The sequence below is a fragment of the Aythya fuligula genome, chromosome 19 (assembly GCF_009819795.1).
Source record: "Aythya fuligula isolate bAytFul2 chromosome 19, bAytFul2.pri, whole genome shotgun sequence".
In the NCBI taxonomy this organism is placed as follows: domain Eukaryota; kingdom Metazoa; phylum Chordata; class Aves; order Anseriformes; family Anatidae; genus Aythya; species Aythya fuligula.
Window position 1 is genome coordinate 1,914,091 of NC_045577.1, and position 17,729 is coordinate 1,931,819.

Sequence of the window (17,729 nt, forward strand, 5' to 3'; positions counted from 1 at the left end):
AACCCCCCCCCGGGTCCCCTCCCGCACGGCGCAACCCAGACGGAGGGATGGATGGATGGATGGACGGACAAACGGATGGATAGATGGACGGACAGACAGACGGATGGATGGTTGGATGGATGGATGGATGGATGGATGGATGGACGGACAGATGGATGGATGGACACCTGCCCTGCCGGCTTTGAGCAGCCCGAGCCTGGGTGTGAAATGAGCACCCCAGGCTCCGTTGAGGCTCTTCCCCAGGGCACAAGCGCTCATTCAGGGGGGAGGAAGGAAACCCATTCAGGGTCTTCCTGCCTGCCGCGGTCTGCGTTGCTCAGGAGGCACCTGAAAGTGAGGGCACGCAAGCCCCGAGGTGGCTCACCAGCCTGGGGGGCTCCTGCAGGCTCCCAGCCCCACGGCCGGCTGTCCGACCGCTTATGGTGCACGAGAAATCCCAAACCAACTGCTGACGGAGCCCAAAGCAGCTACACGGACTGGAAAACCTGAGGGCATTCCCGTTGGTAAGCATGCAAGGGATTCACACCAGCACTTTTAAGTGACTTTGCACCTCACAGTAACGCGTCACGCACATGTACGGCAAAAAACCTCGTGTACGCACACAGGCACTGGTGTCACAACACGATACGGGCACCTGATCTGCAAGGCCAGAGAAAAACACCCAAGAGCCTTCTGCTCGCTCAGTGCACTGGAAAACACATCCCCATAAGCTGCCGAAGATCATTCTGACACCAAACCGACTGCTCCACAGCCACGATGCAGGCAGGCTGTCCTTATAGGAACTGGGCGTCGAGCCCCTCAAACCAGTAAGGGACTGGAACGAGGCTCTTCAACAACTGAAGTCCTTTCACCAAAAACACAAGCACGCAGCCATTGTGTACCAGTGCAAGTCCACACACCCAATTCCATCGGTACCAACAAGCGCAAGGGTTTGGTTAATGCAAGCCAAGTGCTTGTCGCACTGTGGGATCTCTAATGGGAAAGGAATTAGCCAAAGGGATGAGTCTCGGGGCAATCACACTGCTGCACCTGGGATTTCACTTCACCTGTAGGTAGAAAAACCATTCTACAATGTATTTGTACTACTCAAAAACCTTGGCTGGACAACACCGTGACTTGGCAAATCCATAGGCAGTCTCCTGCAAAACTCTCAAAACCAAAATCTCATTTTTGCACCTTATTCCACTCCCCAGCCACCAAAGATCACTTCACTGTTGTCCTTCATTTCTGTTATAATTTATGGCATTTCTACTCATGGAAAGTTAAGTACTAGAACTGTAGCTAGGAAACATAAACTTTGAATTAAATTTAGGCAAGTGCATTGTGGTTGTACAAAAAACAAGCTCTGATTGAATTACTGCTGGAGAAATGATCTCCTATCTTTCCAAAGCGGGGAATGATTTACATACCAATTGATTCACATAGTATTTCTGGATCCTTAAGCATGAATAGGCACATTATAAACATCCTTAGTAAAACAGCACACATTGAACCTTAAATATATCTCAGATATAAAAGTAAGGTGGCATTGGAAACCCTGAGACTGCCCAAAACAACATCTGCTTGCTCGAATTTCAAAACAAAAGATGTTCCACCAAATCAAAATAGTCTTCAGTGTTTTATTTTTATTACTATTTTATTAAGTCCAAGCTTAACTCCTTTATAGCTGACAGGTATTTCTATGTAAAAAGTTTTTTCCCTTTAACTGACAGCGTGTTGGTTCTTAACAGAGTGACAGCTCAGCCCAGAGCCCAAGCCAACTCACTGCTGCTCCATGAAGTTACAGCGAGAGCTCCTGGGAGACCTCCTGCTTCTAAAAGATAATTAAACTTTTATCACCACGTGATCAAAACTAATCAAAGAAGGGAGCTACAAGTTCAAGCGCACCAACACCAAGACTGTCATACTTCTCTTACGCCGCGACTCACAGATGTGTGTTAAGGTTCATTTTGATGGATCACACACAGTTGTGGCCCTCTGCACTCCTGAAAACTCAATGGACACTTCTAAATTAAATGAACACGTGGAAACCTGACTGTGATACACATGGAAAATAAATGCCAGACACCCACAGGTAAAGTACTGTTACATTTTACGCCACTGATGAAGCAACAAATTCAGTCAAATAATGGTAGTGACACCTCAACCTATTTCTTCCTTAAAAATTCGTATAATTTGCACCAAGACTCAGGGTGCATTTGGTAGAACTTCCATGTACTACAATCCTCTGCTCATGGAGACAAAAAAGGGGGAAGATGAGAAAGGGAATAGCAAGAGTGCTGCTCTAAGAAAAATCTAACTAGGTGTAGAATTTCTACCAGAAATGTTACTGCAGGGTAACATCCCAGGACACCCATTCTGCCACTGTTTTATTATTATTATTATTTAAATTTGTGCCACCAGATGTCCCTCTCATGTTGGATTTTTCTTAATATAGTTTATTTATCTGGTACAACAGTTGATTGTTTTTTTTTTATTTTTTTTTTATTTTTTTTTATATTTTAATCTTTCAACCTTATTTCCTCCCACACAGACCTATATGCAGAAGCTTTTAGTTTCTCCTCAATATTGTAAATGTCAGGTTTTTAAATTTTTCGTATTATGGAGTACTTATCCACTAAAAGACCTCCACTGATCTGAGAGATTCAGTAGCTGTATTAATCCTCTTTAGAAACATTGTCTGAAAAGTAGGTGATGTCTATTTTGCTTTGTATCATGATTTATTTTTTTAAAACTTGTGTGGTAGCTTTACAAGTCTTCCATCCAACAATACTCTCCATCCATCTATGGCTGTCAAAAACATTAAGTATTTCTCCTTCAGGTACCCATTAACACCTGGAGCAAGTCCCCATCTCTCCCCTCCTACTGTTCAGTGGCTGAAAGCCTAAGGATTAACAGCCGTAACCACGACTGCCAAAGTCCTATCAGGAACAGATGCCTCTCAAAGGATTGTCTAGATCGTTTTACCTAGAGTTTCCTTTCTGTCCCCAGTAGGGACATGACCTTAATTCATTGGGCTGGCTTTCATCCACACTCCCCATCACGAGCATGGCAATCTGGAGTTGCTAAAAGCTTTGTTATTGCACACAGATGGTGTGCAAATTCTCAAAAGTAATTTGAAATACCACAATGGTGCAACACTTCTGCAATAACAAAAGCAGAGAGCACAAACCCAACTAGCGCATACCAAAGAAATGCGGAACAAATAATTAATAAACATGGTCACCATGGCTAGGACACAGCACTGCACCTTGAGGCCTGGTTTCAATGCTGGGTTTTATGCACAAGTCAGGTTCAAGAAGAGAACTAGATACAGCCTTCACTGGTGAAACCCACTGGAAGACACTTCTCATTTCATCACTCAGTAGTCACACTTCAGTAGTAAACAAGAAATTATTCTTGCAGCAGTTAATTTGCAAAAGAAAGCTAGAAGCAGTCCTCCAAGCACCAGCGACCAGAATTCCATTGGAAAGCATCAAACATCAAAAGAAATACTGGAGAGCCTGCATCCAACACCCTGCTCACAAGAAAAAGAAATAAAAAAAATCACTGAAAGAGGCCAGACGCTTTTGAAGCGGCTGTCAACACAGATCCTTATTAATTTGGGACTGTTCTGCCACATGGGGTCGTGAAAAGCATGGCAGAAATCAAATGCAGCTACAGAAATAGAGGTCAACATGAAGAGAGCAGGGGCACGGGATCAGGAGTGCTCAGACTGGCTTACTGCACCTCCTACCTGCACTGAAGAGCAAAGGTTTTGCATCAAGTCATGCTTCAGCTCTGCGCCACAGCAGCTATTTCCATATAGAACATTTTCAGTGGATGTTAGCAGAAATAACTGCACTCCTGCCAGAGCAGGATTAGCCTTAGTGACATGCAAAACATGACGGAGCATTACGAGGACGGAACAGATCAGAAAGACCCTTGCCTTCACATGACTCATGACTTTCTTTTTTGGACATTCTCTCGTGCACTGGTGCATTTTGACTACAACTGAGCTGCTATTTTCAGAGCTGTAAGAATAACCAGTCACATCAGAACTCCAAAATTATCAAATAATCTATGAAAGATATGAAAATAATAAAAAAATAAGGCCAAGATGCTATTCAGCATGATTATACTGTCCGTGTATAGTATATATGATGGGTCTGCAAGCATCATCTTCCCAGGTCCTGAACTCATGGCCTCTGTGTACGGCAGAAATCATATGACTGCAGCAGAGTCTGAAAATAGACATTCAGTGCTCATTTTCTTTGTTTAATTCCTTAATTAGTTTACATGCTGAATGACCACTGCAAGTGTAGCCAGTTCTTTGCTGATCAGTTCTTTTCCTCTCCCTTGTACTTGGACTCTAGAGATGCTTCCAGCACATTAGATCCAGGTTATTTCCTTTGTGTCTGCTAAATGTGAGTGAGTGGAAAGGTTTCACAGATTTAAAAATTGTTACACAATTCCTTTTTAGATCACAAAGATAGCACCAGTATGTGTCATCAACTGTGCTACAGAGATCACCTTTTCCATTCTGATACCAAAATATTCAAACAGAAACAAGGGACGTGGTCACCTACTCACTAGGCAATTAAAACAACACAGCAAGAATATCTCTGGTATGCTCCTTGCAAGAGCACTCAACCTCTGTAATATTTGTATGATTTATGTACCATAGGTACAAGTTCTACTATGCAGGTACCAATATTAAGGAATTCACATCAAGCTTCTCCTACGTTCAGTAAGCGTGTGTGAGTATTTATGGCAGAACATTTTTAGCTAATCTAACATGATTCATTTGAATCATGTAGGATCCTTCCTACAGGATGCCAGCAGAAACCAAGTTTAAATTCAGAAGCCCTCTTACCCTGAGAATAAGATCTTTAATTGCTCCCTGTGAATCTGTGCCATCAGAACATAAATATACAGCGCCTGATTCAGTTGTTTCACTTTTTTAGCTGGTGAACAATTAGTTTGTTATTTTAGTACTAAACCTGCATCATTATCAATGTCTAATATAGTCCTTCTAGACATGCACATTTGATGAAAGTAGTAAAACAGCTTATCTATAAAGATCAAATCCAAACCAGTGTATTGGTAGGAAAGAGAGATTTGATTTTGTGACACATTTGTTACTCTAGAACTCTGAGAAACACTGAATGATGTCTGTGTCTGTTTTTTTTGTTTTGTTTTCTTTTCTTTTCCCATATTATTGAGGTCAGCATTCAAGATGAGAAGTTAAAAAACTGCTAGTAATGCAAAATATCCAAAGTGCTCTGTTTTTTCTATCTTCAGAAAACAAACAAACAAATAAAACAACAAACCAACCAAACAAACAAAAAACCACCCTGCCATTTCAACCAGCACTGGATTTTCAGCATAAACATTAAGACAACAGAAAAAAATTCAACCTTCTTTCAGGAGATCCAAACAAGCACAGGAAAAGAGCTTCCTGAATCTCTCAATTACGAATGCAATTAATAGAATATTAATTTTTGACAAACTAATTCAGAAGCAATCCAAGTGTAACAGAAGCAAAACTATGAAATGAAAGCACTCTACAAATAATGTAACAACTATTTTTTATTTTTATGTTTTTAGGGAGAGGGGGGTTGAATTATTTGAATTATCCTCACTAGTTCACATATATTCAGATATACTCATAAGCCTTTAAACAAGAGGTTCCATACTTCGAAGTCTCTCTACTTCCATTCATTAACTTATGGGCGTTGGGAGGAAGATGAAAAATAAAACAGCACTCTACCTTTGTGATGAGAATTCGGTACTTCTCCACCAGGTGATCATTGTTATGACACCCTGCCAGCAGCTGCCACACTTCTCCTCTCAGGGCCTCGGGGACACCACTTCTCACCAGCGCTGACAATGTCTTTGGCCTGACGCTCAGATTGAGGTGCCTGGGCGTGGGGGAAGCGGTTGTTACTAGTATCCAAGTACAAATAAACGAGTACATGAACAACAACTGATGTGCAACACCTAACATGACAAATGACAGAAGCTCAAGATACTCCACATGTTGTCAAGAGTACATGAAATTTTTCTGAAGAGTAAAAAGTTATGAAAAAAAAAAAAAAAACAGATTTAGAGAAGCACTCTGCAAACTCTTTGATTCCTATTAAATTTAAATACAATATAAGCATAAGCTATAAAACACTCAAGAAGACAGAAGTCCACAGCAAAAACTAGAACTGGAGGACAAGTACCACATTGTGTAAATCTCAAGCTGCACAAACAGAAAGAGCTTGCAGAAGCACGTACTGCTCTCTGGTCCTTCTATGCCAGAGTAGGCAGGTAACCAGCTAACCTATCAAAAAATCTTGTAGGGCTTTCTAACTGCATCCACACATTTGAACAGCTTTCACTGTTACACAAGCTAGTCCCATCTAAACATTTTTTTTCGAGTGAAACTGGTTGACAGCCCATAAATTACAGCACTGCAAGTTGTAAAAAACTGAACTTAATTTATGCAGTTACAGAAAGTTAAGCTGAACAGTCCATTTGTGGCTCAAACATTAAAATCCCAAAAAACAGAGTCCTTAAATCAAAGAAATCACATTTTTTTTTCTACTGTTATTGAAAGAAAACTTCTTTGTAAAATGGTTAAGAGGAGTGATAGACAAACCAGGCAAAAACTGAACTTGTCAACATTGACTGCATTCTATTAATAATAAACTCGTGCTTAACAACTTTTATTAACCATCCAACATACGTGGCTGATAATTTTACACATGCTGGGAATCCTTGCTGCTTTCTTCCTGCCTACAGTGTTCCCACACAATAAGCTGGAGCCCAGCCATCCTGGACACTTAAATCAGCTCATACCGTAAAGTCCACCTTCACTTTGTTTTCTCTAAACAAAATCAACTATAATCAAGATAATATTTCTATAATAGTTACACTTATATCTATATATACATACTGATATTTCCTATTTATATGAATATTTATATAAATTACTCACTATACAAAATACTCAAATCACAGAGTGGTTTGCAAAGGCCTGTTCAATGAAAGCTTTACCTTAATCTCAGGCCAGAACAAATACAACAGTAACTCTAATGAAGACAGCCATAAGCTATAAGGCTGTGGCCATACACTACTAGATTTTTCCAAACTATTTTGAGGTGAAAAAACTGACTCACCAGTTATAAAATGAGCCAGATATTAAGAAATCACAAAATACCAACACATTTAATTGCTATACAAATCTAACAATAGGATTCTAAAAACCTAGCATGAAACTACCTGAAATCTGATTTTTATGATTTTCAATCCTCTTATGTTAAAAGCTCAAGGATCATTACTTCCAAATGCTTATTGTTAGTTAAGAAGGAAAGCCCTTTAACACATATTAAAGCTGTTGTTGCCAGCATTAGCAAAGAAGCACTTCATATCCTCTTAAAGCTGCCAAAACATTTTCAATGGGAGTCAGGTGGCTTAATTATCTTTCAGCCCTTGGAAGAATTACAGAAAATGCAAGTTGAAAGAAACTTTCCCATAGCAGCAGATGCATACAGCTCATCTGTTAACGATGTTCCTACAAGTCTAAGAAAGGGAAGAAAAAGGGATCGTGTATCTTCTTAGCACAGCCTTCCCCTTCTTACAAAGGTGGCCATATCAGATGTGCCCTTTCCTATCAAATTAGTGCAACACAGTACTGCAAAACCAAATGGTAGCAAAAGTACTTATTTAAATAAGCACTAAGCAATAGCAAAAATAAGAAATAATACCACGTTGTGATAACCTTAATTTAAAGGCTGATGTGACCTCTCAGCCAGGTCATTTTCCCTCATCTGAAGTGCATGACTTCATTTAATCTCTGCTCTCCTTCTCCTTAGATCTAATACTCTGCTAAGACCAGTTGCTGTACGCTCCTTGCCCTGCTCAATAACATTAGGAAGCAGAAGGCAACAACTAAAGCAAGACCTGAAATGTAGCACATTGGAGCTCAATCCAATGTTGTGATTGTTGTCCTGTTTTGCAAAAGAAAAATAAATAATAATAATAATGAATTTTTCAATGACTAGCATCACTTTCTTAAAACCACTCAGGCTACTTCAAGGTGACTAAAAGATCCTTCACGAAGGGAAGGCAGGTGTTGCATTAGCAACTTGACTGTTGAGAAACGTGCTTCTTGCAAATTGGCATTTTGGAGGAAAAAAATAGAAGAACTCATATACTTCCTTCTTGGCAGGCTCTGGAGCCATCTCACTTCAGAGAAGGGAAGAAAAGCATCTTCTGTCCAAGTACAAATCTCCTGTACTCTTAAGCTGCAGTTACTAAGATATGACAGCTGCAGGAAAAATGGCTGTGAACTACATAAGAATTACAGACAGGAATGGAAGTGATCTAAGCAAAATAAAGACAAAAGAGCTGTATTTTCTTTATATTACTTAGTTTAGATTTTTCTTCAATAGAATTCTAGTCAAGCTTACATATAAGTAACACTTATTTTAAGAGATAACCATCTAAAGAAGCAGCATAAATGAATTTCTGTACTGTATTTAAACATGCACTCAAAAATGAAAATACTTGAAACTCTCTCTGAAGAAATCAGAAAACACAAAGCCAGAGAATATGGAGTATTATGGGGACAAAAGAGGACTAAATCCACACTAAACTTAACTGGCTTCTGGAAATACTAAAAAATCCAGGCAGAAGGAGCAAACAGGATGAGAATATTCAGAATTTTAACTTTCAGAATGCAAATTTGCAACTTACCATTTGGACAGCAGCTCTCCCCACGTCTCAAGAATTTTTTCTGCACACTCTTTGGAAACATCTCCAGAACCACTCAAGAGAGGTTCATCGTTGTCTGCCAGCAGAATAAAGGAGATGCTATGAGACCAAGAACCATAACGCTACCTCTGCAGATATAAATATTGCTCTCCTAACTGCGTGTGGCAAGAAGAATTCCTCGTTTGCGGATGCACTGCTTGTGCATTCCACCCAGAAATGCCAGAAGTCTTTTCAAAGGAGCACAGATGTGATAAAACACAGAAGACAAGCTTTAACGTGAAATTCTGGTTAAAAAAAATAAGGTAAAAAAATTACCACAAGGGTGTCGAAACACCTGGACAGAAGGATCCAGAGAGGCTGCGGAAACTCCATCATTGGAGGCTGTCAAATACTACAGCACAGCCCTAAACAACCTAACTAGCTGGACCCACACTGAGGCAGGACTAGAGACTTCCACAGGTCCTCTCCCATAAAAGTACTTCTATTACTCTATCCCAGACTTTTGGAGGATCACAAAAATTCTCAAAGAGCACAACTTTCTGTATAAAAAAATAAAATAATAAAAAAAGCTAAAAACACAATAAAAGCAATACGGTTCCGCTGACCAGCTGCAGGCTCAGCCCTGTTGTTGCAGATCCATGACAGTCCACAAGCTATTTCATTTTAACTGTTTTGTAGTTTTCCTTTGAAACCTGGTACTTTCTGATAACATCCCTGACTTAAAGTAAACAGCTTTCTGAACCAAACATTTTCAACTGGGGGTGGAGGGTGCACAGATTAGCATAATCGCAGTAATTCTTTTTGAAACCAATATTAAACTGATGTACTCCCAGATATTTTAAAATGCTAATAGCGTGTATCACACACAAAAACTACATTTCATCAATAGAGCAGTCAACATCGCTTTTGCATTATTGAGGAAATCGCACAGATTTAGTAAAAAAGACTGTAGCTCAGCTGACGCCTGAAATTGTCATCAAACTCTTGCAATGCTGCAAGTTCTGTCTTCTGTAGACAAAATATCTATGTTCCTGGTCTTGAAAGGAATACCACTGTGGTAACACAGTGGTTGGAGATTCCTTATGAATATTACTTTGCAAAAAGGAGTTAAATTTCAAACCTTTTTTTTTGTTGTTTGTTTGTTTTGTTTAAATAAAGGGGAGGTAAGGCACAGAAGTGAAACAATTCACCTAAGGTCACATAGAAGGCCAGCAGAAAAAGCAAAAAAGCATAAAGTCATCTGCACTTCAGCTCAAAGCTGTAAAACCAGATGTTTATATACTCAGAACTAGTCCATATTTTGGCTTAAGAGAATAAAAAAATAAATAAAGAAGCCAGAAAGATATATTGAAAATGCATTAGGGTTCAGACTAGGCTGCTCCTGATAGAGTTTTATGTATTACAGATGTCTTTATTTTTCTCTTCTCTAAAAATGCTGCTTGCTTACATTTCTAAATATCAGCTTCTCATTTTCACTCTCAAATCTTTTCACAGCTGCTCAGGGAGGGGCAGAAGCTACATGATAATCCCAAATTTTTAGCAGCTTCTTTTCACGTTGTTCCAAATATATCACACACGAGGCTTCGTGAGGCCTGTGCTGAGCAAAGCACAGACAGAGCACAGAAGTGGCAGACGGAGAGGCTGATCCAGGAATGCAGGGGCACTGGTTACTGAATACTCACAGCATTAAAGCAAAATTTAAACAAGAAAAAAAAACAACCAACCAAACAACAACAGCAAAAACTCCAGTCAGACTCTGTCCTGCTGATAAAGTATTCAACAAGTTTCATAGCTATTACTTAAAAGCTACCCTTTCTTTTGAAGTATACAAATTACACAATCCACATCTTACCCTCCTCTTCATCATCCTCTGGAGGAGAAGGAATCATCGAGCCCTGTGACCCAGACTGGGGCAGGCGAAGAGAAGGGCTTGCTGTAGTTTTTCTTCTCTCCCTCTCTGATTCGCTTTCTAGACACACAACTTCATACAGGGTGTCGGAGTTATTCTTTCTGTCCTTTTGCTTTATCTAGGAAAAAAGAAGCTTCCTTTTACCAAGAAAAAGCATACGAATCTCCGTATTACTTCATAAGGCTCTACCTCCTCTTTTTAGAATCGGAGAGCTAAGAAAGAAACAATTTTCATCACATTCTGCAGTGAAAAACGTTCAATCCTTGCAGCACCCTCAATGCATCATGCCAGCCTGCAAATGTTCCCATCCCTAATACTGTGTAACAAACCCTAAGCATACTTTCATACCTTTCAGGTGCAGTCTAATTTATCTTTTTTAACTTTCTGGGGATACTGGTGGGAGAGCAAAAGGAGAATTCTAATAAAAATTGTTCACATTTAGTTTCCCAACATGACAATGTCCTGAGCAATACCTCCAAGTCAGCTATCTGTGCATATGTATTGCTGGGGAGAACACGGACATACGAACTGGGGGGTCCCCAGGCTTATTACATGGACCTGCTTCATCCTTAATTTTCAATGTTTCCTTTAAAAGGAAGGCCCTTCTCTGTGAAATTGTTTCAAATTTTTGATGCAGTCCAAGAATTTCATTTTTTCGTCATAAAGTAATAAAATAGAAAATAGAAAAAGAAAGGTGAAGAAAAGAGGAAGATAAGATTTATAATCACACTCTACATTAAGCTCCCTGTGCTCAGTTTTATCCCTTGTAGTACTTAAAATGAAGAGAAATGCATCAAAACTAAACAGGACTAAATTACTAAATGTACTCTGAGAAAATAAAATCCCTCTGCTTTCACCATTTCCGAATAAAGAAACACTGCCAAGGTAAGATAAGCCAATTCTACACAGCTGTATTTTAATAGGCTAATCATGACTCCATAGAAACAGGTTTCCCTTCCAGGCTTATCAGGCAGTACATTCTATATTTGTTGCTTCCACTATGAATTTTGATAATCTTCCATTAGTAAACACTGGAAGTTGGACAGCCTGACAGTGCCTGTGGAAAAATGAGAATTAGCTAAGATAAGTCACAATGCCTGTGAATTTGGTGAGACAAAAGATACAGAATTAGCTAAGTAAGATAAACTTCCTTTAAACTACCAATCCAAGAAGGTGTCTGCTGGAGGTAGTAAAATATTTATAGTTCAGCAGCTCTATCAGCTCAACATCTCCATGCTACTCCTCACAAACATTCCAAGTAAAAAGACTGATCTCAATCATGAAGATTTTTTCCACCTTACGTTGTGAAGGAAATTTTGAAGGAAAGTTTCCGAAGTATTTATTCATACTTTACACAAAAGATAGGACACGCACAAAAAATGAATCCTTAGCAAACCTCATCTTTGTTACTACAAAGAAAGAGTGCTAGCACTTTAAGACAAGTGCACACACACACACACACAAAAAAAAAAAGCTCAGAAAAGCTTTCAATTTCATTCAAAACATCATTAAAAAAAAGAATATCAAGAAATGAGATGGACTCCAACCTTGCTTTTTTGAGCTTCACTCAGAATTATTAAACCTTGAGAAAGTACATACACCCACACAGATGTTTGTTTCTATCTTTCAATTCCTTTAAACAGGACTTTCAGTTCAGAACAGTGACTTCTAAAGCAGGAGAACTTCAAGTACATCACCTCTTCAGTAATGTGGACCTTCAACTTTCCAAACTTATTTTGAGACTAAGTTATTGCCTTGTATTGTTATTATGAATATTATAGACAGAAATATCCTCTCCTTTTTAGTAGATACGGTTAAAAAAAAAAGTTGGAAGAAACAGTAACAATTTTTAACAAGTTCTAGGGATTTTTTGTGGTTGCTTAGATTTTTTTTCCCCCAGGGGAAACTTGGGGTATGTGTGAAATCGCTGCTCTCAACCATGTACAAGTGGGAAAAGAGGCTTTCACATACGTCTTTTTCCCTCCTAATTTCAGGTGGATGTTTGCTCATATAAAAAAAAGTTTAATTTGTATGATAAAATCATCCTAGCGTCATACTGGATAGCATGTCACCAGGATTATGTTAAAAGCTTTTTTCCCCCATTAACCCTTTATTTTATGTTTGCCCTATGTAACCCAAATGCAACCAACTCTTGGCACAGCCTTGGACTGCAGATAAATTCTCTGTTCCTTTTATTTCTGAGGTTTGGCTGGAAAATCCATAAGCCTATGTATAACTTCACAGCCTCGTCAAAGCTGTCAAAATTTGCTTTGAAATGAGGACACCCAGCTCTTTATGGGAAGTTTTGATAACCACCAACAATTAGCGTGATGATTTTAGCTTTTCTAAAAATCGAAGACCACTTATTACACGTCTATTTCAGGAGAAAAATGTTGAAATATAAACGTTATATTAGTAAGGGTTTTTGATGCAGTCCAATCCCAGGGAGAAACAACTGTAGTGAAATTTTGATCTGCTAACAGGCACCAGTAAATACAATTCTTTATCTTCAATGCATTTGCATTTATTCAGCATTATGCCGTAAGTTTACCTCTCAAGTTCCCAAACAATATAATCGACTGCACCAAAATTAACCTTGAAAATCAGCCCAGCCAAATCCCACATTAACTGTATATTATTATTATTGTTTTTCAAAGTGTTACCTGTTTCAATTTTAGGAAAAAATTTTCAGTCGAGCTACGTTTGCTGAAAGGCCAGAACAATCTCTCGTTAGGTGAGCAAACTCTGACTTTAGTCTCCAGAATGAATCGAACAGGTTCCTGAACCTCAGTTATCACCAAATCCACAGCTGTAGTCATGAAAAGTACTTTATCTAGAGAGAAGAACCAAAGCATTAGTATCAAGAGAAATATTTCAAACAAAGTACTCTGTAACCTCTTTCCTAGTAACACAAAAGAACAGAATAATTTCTTTTTCGTTCATCTTAAAGAAAGGAGAATTGAGCCAATGCTCCCTACATAAGTCATCTGCCCTAACTAGGAATAAAATCTGGCAAGGTTCATACCTTTTGGTGTTTCTTCATTTACAAACTGGAAGTGTGGAGATTTTTGATTCCAGCTCCCAGTGATCACGTATGATTTCCCATCAGAACTTTTACCCATGGACTCCTGGAAACAAGGAATTTTAATGCAACTTTATTTAAATTACAACAATCTCTACATTACAGGAGTCTCAGCTGCATAAAACAGCTCCTGCACTAGCAAGAGAAGGGCAAGCATGTGTAGTCCATTTTACATAGTCCTATAACAGAGATCATCTCTGAAGGTAAGAGCCGAGTTCCCAGAGAGTCTCTCCTCCTTTGCTGATGACACAAAAAGGCCAACTACTGATAATTGTTTTGTGTGTACGTAGTACGAACACCTGTCTGGTGACACCTGAAGATCAATAGCTCATTTTGGAGGTGGCTATTTGACAGCAACTTTAAGCTCACAAAGCTGTAGGTGCAAGTACACCAGCTGCCCAAGTTTCACAGGTTTTGCTCTTACTTTTTTTTATTTCCCTTGTTGCTGCTGTTGTTTGGGGAAAAAAACAAAAACAAATTAAAGTTTTTCAAACTTTTTTTTAATTTTTTTTTCTGGGAAATCCAAGGCAATCCAGTTATTCTGGCCTTATTTTGTGTCGTGAGTCTCTGAATGACAGCTGCTTGACTGGCAAAGCATTTAAACACATAAAGCTTTAATCACGCACTTAAGGAATGTAGTTCGTTGCTTCTAAAAGAACAAAATAAACCAGAACACTGTCCTACAAGCTACTAAACTTGTAAACTTGGCAGATGTTTCACATCAACATTTCTCTACTAAACTTGGCAGATGTTTCACATCAACATTTCTCTACTTCGCTATGATGTTTTAATAAACTAGCTGTGTTTTATTTTATCCTAAATAGCTATTTTATATAAGTAAATTTTACTCTAAAACATCTTGAGATCCAGCTTCATTCAGCAAACAAAACATGTTGCTCAGCTATTAGAAACTGAGTCAGTATTTTATCCTTAGTGTTCAATGTATCTGTCTTCCCATCAACCTTATTTTCTGAGCAACTCAAAGCCTGGTAAAAAGCAAAATTATTCATGAAGTATGGAGTCATTTGGGGTAGTCACTACTGCAACAAGTATGTACTTCATAAACACTAACCAAGTTTGTTTTTACAGCACACTTGTGAAGTCAGAAAACTTCTAACATCATTTTATGGATGAAAAAGTGAGTTATAATAACAAAGTGCCCACTAATTCTCAGAGTTATACAGGAAGCACTTGGACCTTTTTTTTTTTACAGCAGTAAGTATGCTGTAAAACTTTCGAAGCTCAAGGCACAGCTCTTCAACATTCAGTACTTCCAAAAACAAAATGAATCACAGAATGGCTCAGTTGGAAGGGACCTTAAAGATCATCTAAACCCAACCCCTGCCACTGAGGGGGATGCTTCCACGTTTCTTATTCCAGGCCCCTAAACAAGAACAGTCATGGCTAACTGCAGAATTGGGCAACTCCCTTGACCGACATTATGTCATGTCATGTAACTCTAGCAGCAGTGATTCATCCCAGTTTCACAGGGCTACACTCAAGAGCATACACTACAGCAGCAACCCAAAACAAGTGTGCCTAAGAAGCTCAATCTTTTCTGTCTATCCAGAGATCACAAGCAATTGTAATAAAAGTTATTATAGAATTTTGTTAATAAGAGATCCTTACCAAATCTAAAAGGTGCATGTCACCACTCCGAACATCTTTCCCACGGCTCAGGAGGAGGCCAAAACATCTGCAAAACCAGACAAAAAAATTAATCTGCAAAAATTACTACTTATAAACAAACCATTAGCATTCCTTATCTGAATATTCTGTCATACACCACAAGCAGCCCACGAATGCAGTAACAAATGTGAACAACTCTTGACATTTGAGAGTAGTATCAACCATGTACACCAAAACAATGTTAAGCCAATATTGAAAATGTCAAGAAAGATTTCATGAACATATTTACAGCATGATTGTATCCTGCCTTCAGATGCCTCCAAACAAAGATAACTGTTTGTCAAACAGACTCTGCTGATGAGTTCCCTATCCTGTAGGTAGGGCAATATTGCCACCATTTCTCTTCCCTTAGTTTATTTTATTTTTGTTGTTGTTTTGTTCTGGTTTTGCTACAGATTTGCATACAATTTAACCTTTTAACAGACAAGAATCAGGAAATCCTACGTGAAGTGCATAGACCTGTGTTCTATGGGTTTAATTTGGAAATACCTTTGGCCCATAGAGATATTCCACCTCATCCTGTGGTTTACCACACTTTCTGAAGTTCCTACGTTTCATGTCAGACTGCAGTCTGGCAGAAGATGCATCTTTTCTCTGTATTGTGAGCAGTGCAAAACTCTGGCAGTAACCAAAAATTGCTAGTTTATTTCCAAGCAGCGAAAGATTTGAAGTCTGAACTCTCCCTTCCCTACACAGGTGCTTCATGTTCTAGAATTCCAGACTGCAGCAGATTCTAAGTGCACATACCAAGATATTCTCAGATGCAACTGAGAAAAAAGGAAAGCAAAATACTTTAAATAACTCAGTTGCTGATTACAGCCTCTGCATTTTAGACATATTGACTATTTAAAATGGAAATAGTACATTTTTATACAAAGTTTTTGAATGGGCTAGAGTAGATATGACACTGACTCAACAATCAGATCCATGCAGATTCCACTGCACCTGCATTGTGTCTTGTCACACACGTGCTGAACAAACCAATCAGATCTTCTGCACAATCCCACTCAACACAGAGGTGTCGAATTAAATTACATAAACAGAGCATTCATGGAACAGGCAGTAAGCTGCTGCTTCAGAAGAAAGAACACAAAACATCAATTAAAGATGTATTTTTTTAAATCTATAAAATTACCTCTCAATAGCAAGTTCTTTATTAGTTGTCTGTTGGACGTAAATCACTATCTTCTTATCAATTCCTTGGCGGAGTTTAAAGCATTGCCTGTCCTTGTCTTTGGGAACTGCGCTGTTATTTACCAAAAAAGGAAAAAAAAAATAAAATAAAATTCTCAGGGCATCACTTAACTGTATTCCTTTTATGTATTAAAAACAGCATCAGACACTCGGTGAAGCCAGCTTCTTACACTAAAGCACTTAAGACCTTTCTTCCTTGCACACTGCTAACAGTAACTTGGGAAGAAATAGACGCATAATAGATGTTAGTATTTTATCACAATTAGGTGAAACCAAGGAAATTTAGTTTTCAAAATAAAAATTGTATTTTGTATATCGCTTTGCTTATTCTTGTGAGACCTCCAGCAAGGCTGAGATTCAGTGCAGTCCATGCTGATATACCTGAGCTGGCTATGACTGAAGCAGCTCTTGGCAGCATGGTTTCTGAAAAACACTCCAAGCGCCAAATCCTAGGGACGGCTTACAGCACCTGCAGAGCTGTGACTACACTGCTATTGGTACCGGGCCAGAGAGCCTGAACATCACCTAGAGTACCGCTGTGTGCTGCAGCCACGCACCCTGGCGGCTGCAGCTGCGCCCAAGCCCAAGAACCATCAGCAGCTTTCATGCTCAGGCTCTGAGCTAAACCATTTTTCTGTCGCTAGCACATGAGCAGTCTTTTGGATTGTCTACAATGGAAGGTGCTGAATAAATATTGGATTATTAGATGTGATTTATTTATTTATTTAATAAATAAAGCATGAGCTGGATGCAAATCCAAGAGGAGAAACACTGCTGAAGCTGTGGCTAGGAGCCAATGTTCTCAACAAGTCAGAGTATTTGGCAGACATGTTGTACTGTAATAAAGACACTTCAGCAATTACAGAACACTATAAATGGTTGCATAAAACATCTAAGGGCACTGTATATAGGCGAAGCAGAAAAAAAACTTCTAGCAAAAAATTTAAAAAGTCTTTTTAGAAACCAAGGTTATCCATTAGCAGACTTAACATGAAAATGGCACTAACTAAAACAATGTGAAAAGCTGCTCAAACACCCTCACCCAATACCACTTGCCATAACACCTGGATAAGGAAACAAACAAGCCTACCTGGGAAAAGATTTATGGTA

The 17,729-nt window shown here is 38.9% G+C and overlaps 1 protein-coding gene across 1 annotated transcript in view; it reads right to left on the reverse strand.

Moving 5' to 3' along the window:
* RABGAP1 (RAB GTPase activating protein 1) overlaps positions 1-17,729 on the reverse strand; it is a 66,695-nt gene that overhangs the window by 32,918 nt on the left and 16,048 nt on the right. Inside the window, exons 7-13 of the mRNA XM_032200031.1 lie at positions 16,561-16,671; positions 15,366-15,432; positions 13,680-13,782; positions 13,318-13,487; positions 10,598-10,772; positions 8,728-8,821; positions 5,753-5,903 (exon numbers count right to left, since the gene is read on the reverse strand). Coding sequence (XP_032055922.1) covers positions 5,753-5,903; positions 8,728-8,821; positions 10,598-10,772; positions 13,318-13,487; positions 13,680-13,782; positions 15,366-15,432; positions 16,561-16,671 — 871 coding nt within the window. The remainder of the gene's footprint in view (positions 1-5,752; positions 5,904-8,727; positions 8,822-10,597; positions 10,773-13,317; positions 13,488-13,679; positions 13,783-15,365; positions 15,433-16,560; positions 16,672-17,729) is intronic.